Source organism: Triticum urartu, chromosome 2A (assembly GCF_056163025.1).
Source record: "Triticum urartu cultivar PI428250 chromosome 2A, HENAU_Tu73, whole genome shotgun sequence".
In the NCBI taxonomy this organism is placed as follows: domain Eukaryota; kingdom Viridiplantae; phylum Streptophyta; class Magnoliopsida; order Poales; family Poaceae; genus Triticum; species Triticum urartu.
Window position 1 is genome coordinate 531428831 of NC_141874.1, and position 11018 is coordinate 531439848.

An 11018-nucleotide genomic window follows, 5' to 3' on the forward strand; every position below is an offset into this window, starting at 1 on the left:
TATGATAAGCCCGAATTACTAGGCACGGGAGATGTCCAAACATCACAATGAATAACATCAAAAGGAAAAGTGGCGATGGATGTAGACGAAGGAAACGGTAAGCGAACGTGTTTTCCTATGCGGCAAGCATGACATGTGTGAGCCGCCGATTTATTACAAGAAAAAGAAAAAGTGCTCAAAACTTTGTGAAGAGCGTCGGCGCCAGGATGACCAAGTCGAGCGTGCCAAAGCGAGACGTCGGCATGAAGAGCAACCGGACCACCACTCGTCGTAGGACCACATGGGTAGAGATCATCGGGGGAATCACATCGGTGCAAAACCCTCTGGGTGCGAGCATCCTTGACAGAGAAACCAAGAGCGTCAAACTCAACGGTGACAGGATTTTCACGAGTAAGAGTTTTAACAGAACATAGGTTTTTGATCAAGGACGGTGAAACTAGCACATTATTAAGAGTAAGAGGCGAAGAGGGAAACGGAAGAGAGGATGAACCGTGATGAGTGATGGGAAGAGAGGAGCCATCACCCACCACGATGCGGGAGTTGAAGGGATAGGGAGAGGCACGGGAGAGGATACCGGGGTTGGAGGCCATGTGAGCTACGGCGCCAGTGTCCATGTACCAATCGCCGCCTCCGTTGTAGGTGCTTGGCGAGGGTGCAGCATGAAGGGCGGAGAGGAGCGCCGGGTCGTAGACCGGCGGGGCGCCGCCATATGCGTCGTAGCCTGGGTAACCGCCGGAGGCCGAGTGGCCACTGTAGGCCGGGGCGGTGCTGTATGCCACGGGAGCCGGCGTGGTCAGCAGCGCCTGATGAGAAGACGGCCGCGGCCCGAGGATGCTTGGAGCGGGAGGGCGGGGGATCGGCATGGAGTAAGCATGCACAACCCCCGTCCAGGGATTATACCCCGAGAGCCATGGCGGAGGAGGGGCGTCCGCGGTTGCAGCGGGAGGACGCGGCGCCGAGTTGGTGTTGCGGCCGCAACCCCCGCGGCCCTTCTGCTTGCGTCCACCGGCGGGCGCGGGCGTGGGTGGCAGGGTCAGAGGAGGCGCGCGTGGTGCTGGCGGAGTTGGCGGAGCGTCGTGGCCAGCGGCGAGACCGACGTGGAGGGCGGCGTGGGTCGCCTGCCGAGCGGTGTGACGGAGACGCTTTTCCTCCATGCGAAGATAAGTGACCGCCTTCGCGTATGTCGGTGTGACGAGGGAGAGGTTGGCGGCGGACTGGCCAAGGTCGGGGTGGAGGCCGCGGAGGAGGTTGGTGAGGAGGACGGAGTCGTCGATGGTCATGCCGACGTCGCGTAGTTCATCGGCGAGGACCTTCAGCCGCGTGCAGTACTCATCGATCGAAAGATCGTTTTGCTGCATAGTGAAGAACTCCCCTTGAAGAAAGACGCGGCGCTGGAGTTGATTGTCGAGGAAGAGATCACAAAGGCGTGTCCACATAGCATGCGCGGACGGATCGCAGGCGTTCACCATGTTGAAGAGGCCGCCGGAGATGGTGAGGAAGAGCCACTTGACGATGTAGGCGTCCACAGCAAGCCACTCGTCGTCGTCCTTCATGTCGCGGAAGTCGACACTCCCATCAACATGCTCGATGAGACGGTAAGAGCGGAACAACAACGCGAAGTAGGTGCGCCATGCGTTGTAGGACGGCGAGTCGAGGTCGAGGATGACCGGTACGTGGTCTTTGATGTGAAGTTCGTTGAGGCGGTCGGAGGTGAACATGGCACCGGAGAAGGAATCAGCGTCGGATGCGTCAGCCTTGGCCATGGTGGCGTCGGGTGGTTTGGGTTTGGGTGCGGCGGCGGCGGCTACAGAAGATAGATGGGAGCGGCGGCGACTGTTAGGGTTTGGGGAGGAGTGTGGCGGCGGTAGGGAGAAGAAGGGAAGCTACGGCGGCGGCTACGGGAGAGGTGGCAGCGGTGGCAGCAGCGTGAGGGGTTTGGGGAGGAGTGGGCGGCGGCGGTGGCTACGGGAAAAGCAGCGACGGCGGCGGCGGTAGGGTTTGGAGTTGGCGCGGCGGCAGCGACTAAAGGAAGGCGCGGCGGCTGCAGGTTGCGGAAGCGAGAAAAGATCGCGGTAAAACTGATACCATGTAGAGAGAATATTTGGTGCAACTCAATTGTATTCCAGGGAGTCGGTCACAATATATACACATGATGACTTGCGTGACAAGGAAACTAATCCTACCATATCTCTAGGAATCAACTATACAAGGCTAGAGAAGATAGGATAAGCTATACAAATATGTCACGTTCAATAGGATGTAAAGCACTAGAAAACTTGAAAGATGTGATATTGGTTTGGTATGATTATCTACTAATCACATAAGTACTATAGGGGTCAGCCTCTTTCCCACCATCAGAACTCTACTTACTACACCTGTTATGGATATTATGTTTTCTGACTAGGTGACAGACACCTTATTCCTTTTGTGTGCTTCAACAACCTATAATGCAGTGCTCTCCAATTAATCAATCAAACTTCAAAGATAAGCTCTTTATCTTGCTTCTTGCTATAATTTATGCAATTATGTGTCAGTTATGCCGATAAGGGGAAACGGTCCCTGCAAGGCGGTAGCCATGGGGTGCAGGATACACTTTGCTGCTGCCATTGTGTAACTGGAAGCTGACACGCCGGTGTGAGGGCTTCTACTTCGCGGTGCTCCGTGGGGCGGCAGTTTGGTTGGGTGTTTATACTTTAAATTTGTAATCAGCACCTTCCATTACAATGGTGAGTTGCGCATACGCAAGCAGTCTACTGTGAGATGCATATTAATTTGTTTTTGCAGGTTGATATGAAAAATATATCTTCATTTGTGGATGTGCCTTCTCTGACATGGGGAAGATTTGTCTCGGAAAGTCTATATGATTGGCAATAATAAAATCTCTACTTTTTGGAACGACCCTTCTTTTATTTAATATGCTTCCATAGCGTGTCTGAAAGTATGTGCCCTGTGCAAGACATAGCCACTGTCTTTTTCGTTTTGGAAGAATAATATTTCATGAATTGTGTGATTATGCTTTGATGAATGTTCTCGAGGAATCAAGCTTGCTTGAAGATGTAAGTTTATTTGATGGTCTTGTGACACTTATGAATTTTTATATATACGCTCATATACTAAACGTAACTTTGGATAACTTCCTACTGATACTGCGAATGATGATCTGCCTTACACTAGAATTTATTGGGAGGTTGCCAATGCCATTGGTTTCACTCATCTCACTGAAGCTCAATTGGTTCAGGTCGCAAACTTGTTTGCATGTTTTGGTTTCTTTACTGGCTATCTTATTCAAGATCATCTTTATTTTAATCGATGCTTCCAGGAGGTCAGCTTTGTTGTTCAGTCTACTGGAGTAGATCCTACACTGCAGTTTTTCCTTCCCATTTTGTCAACTTCAAAACCTAGCTAATATATCTTGTCAGGTTCTCTGGGAGCCCATGAACAAATAGGCAAGCAATAAAAAGTTGTTCAAAATGAATGATGTTAGCCTGTGATTTGTTTGCATCAGAAGTTTTGTTTAAAGAATTCCTTCTTTGATGATTTATAACAGGAAACATGGCATAAAAATGGAAAACGGTGCGGCGAAGCGCACATTTTCTTCTAGTATTATTGAAATGCTACAGATCGTGAAAAAACTGATATTTTGATTATATTTACAATTGCAAGTACAAAAATTGATATTAGTCAAATAAAACAATCTTCGGTAAAAATTAACAGCAACAACCTAGTATGATAAGTTAAAATGAATAAACAGCGAGGAATATACCTCAAGTGTAACAACATGATCCATTATGCGTGGCCTTGCTGCAGTGTAGTCCATAGGTGAATCAACCTTCTCTGGAATCAGTTTCTCATCCCAAGTGATAAAATAGAGGTCACCATCCAAATCGCCCCCGGAGCATTCATTTGGATGAGGCCTGATTAACATCAAAGATTAAAGTCTATATGAACGAGGCCTATTAAACATCAAAGATTAATTGAAGGAGAAAGCAAGCATTGGCAACGTCCATCAATAGGTAGAGATGTAAGTACGTAACATGAGGGGATATCAATCTGACATGGAAACGAACATGCTGACAAACACTTCAATAGAGATTTGAGCTCCTCTGAAAGCATTGCCAGAGCAATATAAACTCTAGATGATCGTCTTTCAGTTTCAGTATAACATACGACATTACCTTTCTCCTCTTTGGGGGAAGACAACACAATCAACCAGGTTCTTAGCGTACAAACCATGGTCATAGATAGCTTCAAGTACTCTGATGTCACCAGGATGGAGACAAGGATTTTTCGATACTGCAACTTTTCCAACAACAACTGCTGTTTTCTCTTTTCCATTATCTTCAGCAAAATATGGCTGACAATTATCCTTCTGCTCTTTGCTGTTCTTTGTAATTCTGATGTACACTTGACCGTATTCTAATTCACCTGTTTCATCCAAACAACCATTAAGAACACGGCCTTTTGGAACATGAATCTTACATCTAGTTCTTATGTCAGTCAGCCTATTATCCTGATGGGCCTTAAGAATCATCAACAGGTAAGGCTCTAAACTTGGTTCATAGCCTTGCAGTAAAATTTTCGATGCTGTCTTTGTTTCTGCACTACCAATTTTCCCCAGAACAGAGAGAGCAACTTCTCTGTTGGTCAGCATTTCATCTAACTCACGCATATCATTCTGTTGCATAGACTCAAATATCTCATCTCTTATCCCCAAAGTTGAAAGGAGAGAGATAACTTCACGATTCATATAGCATGGTTGGGATTTGCTGGTACTTGTAATGTTAAACATCCTGCTCTTTGATTCAAATTTCTTCATACTAGGTCGCAGAGAAAGATTACGAAAGGAATCAGGGTTGACAGCAACGACTCCTTTGTAGCCATCATACCTTATTTGAAAAGCTGAAGGAGGGTTAGTATAGTCTAATCCAATTCGGCAAGCCATTTCTTTAGCAAGTCTCTCAGAGATCTTCCCGATACCATCAGAAAATATGTATTTACTGCCATCAGTTGTGACTTCAATATCTGGAATCTCTTCTACATCCCGTGGTAGGATTTCAAGTGTTTGTCTGGAGGAGCTGAACAGCTGGCCCATTCTAGCCGCACACTTAGATACTGAACGAATATCTTCAAAGTTGTCCATCCACCTTCTTATATCCTCGGCCTTCAGGGAGTCATTAGAAGCAAACATCCAAACAGAACTTCCACGAAGCTGACTTTCTGAGAAGGCCAGGAATTCATACTTCTTTGGACCAATGGAAAATCCTTCTTTCAGGATGGATAAAATACGATGATATAGGCCAGTTTTCAAGGGTTGAGAAAAGAACCCTCGTCCAGTTCTAGCTGAGATAGCATCTGGAAAAAGCTTACTCCAGTCTTCGTCTACAAAAGTAACTCTAGCAAAGTCAGAAGCATACTGTTTGTGATGCTTAACCACATAATTTGATACTTCTTCCTCAGGTCCCAAGCAGTATATTTTGGATGGAGTGATGTGAATTCTGTAACACATCATTAACTTTCCTTCACCTTCAGTCTTACTGGAAAGCAAACCATCATGGCTCCTCTTCCTGCTATGAGCCTCCTGCTGGATGAATTGCAAAGGTTCATAGCATGTAAAGTCTAACTTGCTCATTTTCTCAAAAATCCTCCTTGAAATATGAACTGGTATTTCTTCAAGAGCTTTAAACAGATCAGCATTAACATCCTTGGCAACTATCTTCCCCATGTGAACAAGAGAATTGAGACGAAAAAGAACTTCATATGACACTGAACAACCACTTGGGCAGTCAACAAGGGGAACGACTTTGGACGACGGGCCAAAAAATTCCATTGAAGAAATGACCAATTCCCCTAATTCTCCTGACAAAAGCAAGCTGTTGAGAATAAATGACACTGGTGCACCTTCATCAAGTACGAGGGCAAGAGTTGAACACTTCCCAAAAGAGTGGTTGGGTGTAAAATCTAGTGCTCTGACCCAGGTAAATTTTGCATCCTCCTTGCATGCAGAAAGCGGTCATCTGAGAACCTTGAATAAACTGCAGGCCCAGAAACTGTTGTGCATATCCTTGGTGCATACATGAGCTGAAACAAATAGTAAATTAACATTAGTCAAGATAATATATATTTTACTAACTTCAGAATTATAGAAAGAATTAAAAGAGTGTTGCGCCTCACCAACTTATAGTCTAAGAAGTATGACAATCAGTAAATTTAGAAAAGTAACGGTGATGTGTATTCATCAGATAAGCTTCATATTCATTTCATTCCAATTAGTAACCACCAACTGAGATATTTATAGGAGTGGAAATAAAATTCGCACCACTATCCGTCTTACATTATGAGCTCTAACGCATAATTGCAAACCAGACCACTGTGATGGTTCTCTAGTTTACTGACTCGAGAACTTGTCAATTTTTCAGCTCGCGCAAGTATTGAGGGAGGAAGTACATCTAGAGCTTCCTTCTTCAAATTTCTACCTCGCCCTATAACCGCAACTTCTGACTAATATATAATGTACAAAGGAAAAACAGAAGTATCACAACAACATGGTGACCAACCGTAACGCCCCGAGACCGATGTGCCAGGTGTCGTGCAGTTATTCGTTGTTGTTGTTGCGTTGTCATTGCTTGCGTGTCATGCATTTCATATCATGTCATCATGCGCATTTCATTTGCATACGTGTTCGTCTCTTGCATCCGAGCATTTTACCCGTTGTCCGTTTTGCATTTCGGCGACCCGTTCTCCTCCGGTGGTCATTTCTACCTTCCTCTTGTGTGTGGGGGTTAAACATTTCCGGATTGGACCGAGACTTGTCATGCGGCCTTGGTTTACTACCGGTAGACTGCCTGTCAAGTTTCGTATCATTTGGACTTCGTTTGATGCTCTAACGGTTAACCGAGGGACCGAAAAGGCCTCGTGTGTGTTGCAGCCCATGTAAGTGCATCTAGTGCCACCCCTAGTTGGTTTTGGAGTATTGACGACAAACCTAGTTGAGGGACTAACGTGTTTGTGAGAATTGCAGGAAAACACAGGTAGAAGTCCCTCATTGATTCGGTTTTATTACCAGAGATGACCCCTAAAAATGTACGAAGACATTGAAGACAATAGTGGTTTATGAAGATATTCATATTGAAGACAATGACATGTGAAGACTCCCTATGAAGCTTATGGAACTCGAAGACTTAGATCCTTCGTAGTTTCATTTCATTTATGTTGTGTCGTAGGAACCACCGTACTGTTAAGTGGGGTCCAAGAGAACCAGTCAGAATGACTGAAGTGATGCCTAATTCAAATCCTATGTCTTCGAGCGAAGACTTTGAGAGAAAATCTTGTCCAGAGTCAGACAAGTCAGCTTTACTTGTAGCCCAAGTAAAGTTGCCGTGTGAGTTCAAAATTCGACCGTTGGTACACGTGTCAGTTCCTCAGTGACCCAGGGTCATTTCAGACAGATCAGGTCGGGTTGCCAAGTGGCTATAAATAGTCCACCCCCACAACCATAAACGGTTGGCTGCTCGGATTTCAGTGCACGGCTTTTGTCGTTTGAGAGCAACCCACCTCGAAGCCTTTGAAAGAAAAATTCCTAGTGAGGAGAAAAGCCCTAACCACCCAGAGCCAGAGTAAATTGGGCATCACTTAAGTCTTCGTGTCTGTGTGATTTGAAGACTTATTACACTTGAGGACTGTGCATCCTCCAGACGGTTAGGCGTCGCGTTCTGAGCATCCAAGAGAAATTGTGGATTGCCAGTGAACGAAGTCTGTGAAGGTTTGGGAGTCTACCTTGAAGACTTACCTGAGTGATTGGGCGAGGTCTGTGTGACCTTAGCTCAAGGAGAAAACGGTGAGGACTGGGTGTCTTGGACTAAGTGTCCTTGACTGGGTGTCCGGGACTGTGTGTCCTTTGGTTTAAATACCTAGCCGCTCCAACCAGACGTACAGTTGTCACAACAACTGGAACTGGTCCAACAAATCATTGTCTTCAACGTGCCACTGGTTTCATTTTCACTTCCTTTCACTTACAGTTATTCATTGTGAAGCCATTGCATGCTTGCTTTATCTTTTGTCTTCACAACATGAATGTATGATCTGTTCGGCTTCATAACTTCTTCCTACCTGATCCTTATTACACTGAAGCTGTTTGTCATTGCACTTTCACTCTATTGAATACATGACCATGGCTGGCCTAGTGTAATCTAACTTCCGTTGCATAGTAATAGGCATAATCTTCACTGTTTGTCTTCATAACTCTCACGTTTTGAAGACTTTCATAAAAATCGCCTATTCACCCCCCTCTAGTCGATATAACGCACTTTCAATTGGTATCAAAGCTCGGTGCTCCCTTGTTCTGTGTGATTCGGTTTAACCACCTGGAGTTTTAGCTATGTCGACTGCAGGGATAATCAAAGTCTCCGCTACTTGCCCCGTCTTCGATGGAACTGAATATCCCTACTGGAAGAATAAGATGCGCATGCATCTTGAAGCCATTGGCGTCGACCTATGGTATGTCGTCGAAAACGGTGTTCCCAAGGCTGGAGAAGGTGTCACTGCTGCTGATGTCAAGAAGTTCGTTCAACTGGACTCTACTGCCAAGAATATCATCTGTGGTCATCTGACCAAAGGACAGTATGGCCGTGTGAGTGCCTTGAAGACATCCAAACTGGTCTGGGACTGGCTCTCCAAAGTAAATGAAGGCATATCAACCCAGAGAGATCAAAGAATCAGTGTTCTTCGCAACCTCTTCAACCGCTTCAAGCGAAATGACAATGAGAATGTCCAGCACACATTTGACCGGCTCACTGACATCACAAATGAGCTTCAAGCCCTCGGCGCCACTGAGATCACCAAACATGAAATCGTCAAGACGCTGCTGAGATCACTTGATAGTTCGTTTGACATTCTGGCCCTGATGATTCAAGAACGTCCTGATTTCAAGACACTTGATCCGTCTGACATACTTGAGAGGCTCAACACACATGAGTTTCAGCTTTCTGAGAAAAGAGATATCTACGGTCCAAACTATGGGCGAACTCGTGCCTTGAAGGCAAAAGCTGTCTCCTCATCTGAAGAAGAATCTGACTGCAGTTCTGATGATCCTGAAGACATTGGAAGAGAACTTGCAATGCTAGTGAAGAAGTTTCAAAAATTCACCAAGAAGAAAGGCTTCAGAAAATCTTCACGATCAAGCTCAAGGAATGATGAAGCTTCTGCTCATGACTACAAGAAGAAAACATGTCACAAGTGCAAGAAAACTGGGCACTTCATCTCTGAGTGTCCACAGTGGGACAATGAGAACAGAAGGAAGAAGAAGAGCAAGGAATATGATTCTGACGACAAGAAGAAGAAGAAACACTCAAAGTCTTCTTCCAAGTCTTCATCAAAGTCTTCATCACACAAGAAGAGCTCATCTGGCAAGGCACGTGCGTTTGTTGGAAAGGAGATGGATTCAGAAGAGGAGTCCGCATCTGAGGAGGCAGAGGTGGAGTCTGAGGAGGAGTCTGATTCTGGCATTGCGAGTCTGGCTACAGCACACGTCGCCAAGTCCATCTTCAACACTGAAGACAATAACTGCATCACCGACACCGACGCAAATGACAAGAACGACTCCACTCCTACCTACTGCTTCATGGCACGCGGTGTCAAGGTAAGCACACGCACCACTCGCTATGAAACAACCAGTGACGATGACTCTGAATGTGATTCAAAACCTAGCTACAAAACACTTGCTAAAATTGCAACTGAACAACAGAATGCTATGGAACATATTCAAAAACTGTTAGACAGAAGCGATGATCTATTGGGTGCTGAAATGACTCGATCTGAATCCTTAATTGAAGACATAAAAAACCTTCACGTTAAGTATCAGGAACTTGAAGATCGTCATGATACTCTCTCAACAACTCATGAAAAGCTTTCCTATGACTATCTTCAAAGGAAGCAAGAACTTGAGAAATTGAGGGTGGCTCATGAAGATCTTCAAAAGGAAAACGAGTCACTTCGTGCCGAACAGATCAGTCCCGCTCAGGAAGGATTTGAACCATCATGTCTTAAATGCATTGAGCGTAATAATGCTAATTCTGTTGCTGAATGTTCCACTGCTACTACTGTTCCAATATCTTCAACTGTTGATGTGGCAACTAACCCCTCTGCTGAGGATACCACTGCTATTGCTGATGAGAATGCTAGGTTGAAGACATTGCTTGAAACAGGGATGTACAAAAGTCTGAAAGGGCATCAAACATTATGTGATGTCCTTAAGAAGCAGATTCTGAACCGAAACCCTAGGAAAGAGGGTGTTGGGTTCGTGAGGAAAATCAATGCAGATGGCTCTTACTGGAAACCTGAGCAGTACCCCAAAACTACATGGGTTGCTGCAAAGGAACTTTCAGCAGATCCATCCAATTTATCTGGCTTCACTTGTGCTAACCCAATTATCATTGATGAATCCTTCGATGCAAACTATAAATTGTTTAAGAATCAGAATGGTGAAGTGTTTGCCAGGTACATTGGTACTAACTGCAGGAATGGACCACCTATGAAGAAGATCTGGGTTCCGAAAACATGTCTGGAAAATCTTCCTGTGAATGTCTTCATGACACCTCACTTGAAGAAGACAAACCTCGGTCCAAAGGCTTCATACAGACAGAGGACTCACCTGAGTCACACTAACGCAAATGTTTTGCAGGGAAACCACACTCAGGCATATGAATATGAGAGCGGTTCATCGAACCGTCATGTTCATATGACCAAACATTATTCTGCTTATGCCTATGAGTATTATTGTCCCCCTGCTAGACTGTTTGCTAAGGCTTCAAAGCCAAAATTCTCAGATGCTGCACTTAGACTCATAGCTTCTATGCCACCCTTGAAGATGTGGGTGGTTAAGAAAGCTTAACTCTCTTTTGCAGGGAAAGGTCTCCAGCACAAAAACAAAATCTTCTGATGCTATTGCTGGGGACCATAAAAATCTTGTGGGGCGCAAGATAAACTGCCCAAATGGCATCATTATGTACTTCGTTCCTGAATCG

The 11018-nt window shown here is 45.2% G+C and overlaps 2 protein-coding genes across 2 annotated transcripts; both read right to left on the reverse strand.

Annotated features, from left to right (window-relative positions):
* Positions 1-303: 303 nt before the first annotated feature.
* Positions 304-1763, reverse strand: LOC147985760 (uncharacterized). The gene is made up of 2 exons (XM_087541729.1): positions 575-1763; positions 304-338 (listed from the first exon to the last, which is right to left on the reverse strand). The coding sequence occupies exons 1-2, from the start codon at positions 1761-1763 to the stop codon at positions 304-306; spliced, it is 1224 nt and encodes a 407-aa protein (XP_087397855.1).
* A 637-nt stretch (positions 1764-2400) lies between these two features.
* On the reverse strand, positions 2401-4831 carry LOC147985761 (putative RNA-dependent RNA polymerase 2). Its single transcript, XM_087541730.1, has 3 exons — positions 4176-4831; positions 3764-3914; positions 2401-2442 (listed from the first exon to the last, which is right to left on the reverse strand). The coding sequence occupies exons 1-3, from the start codon at positions 4814-4816 to the stop codon at positions 2401-2403; spliced, it is 834 nt and encodes a 277-aa protein (XP_087397856.1). The 5' UTR covers positions 4817-4831.
* Between the last annotated feature and the right edge of the window lie 6187 nt (positions 4832-11018).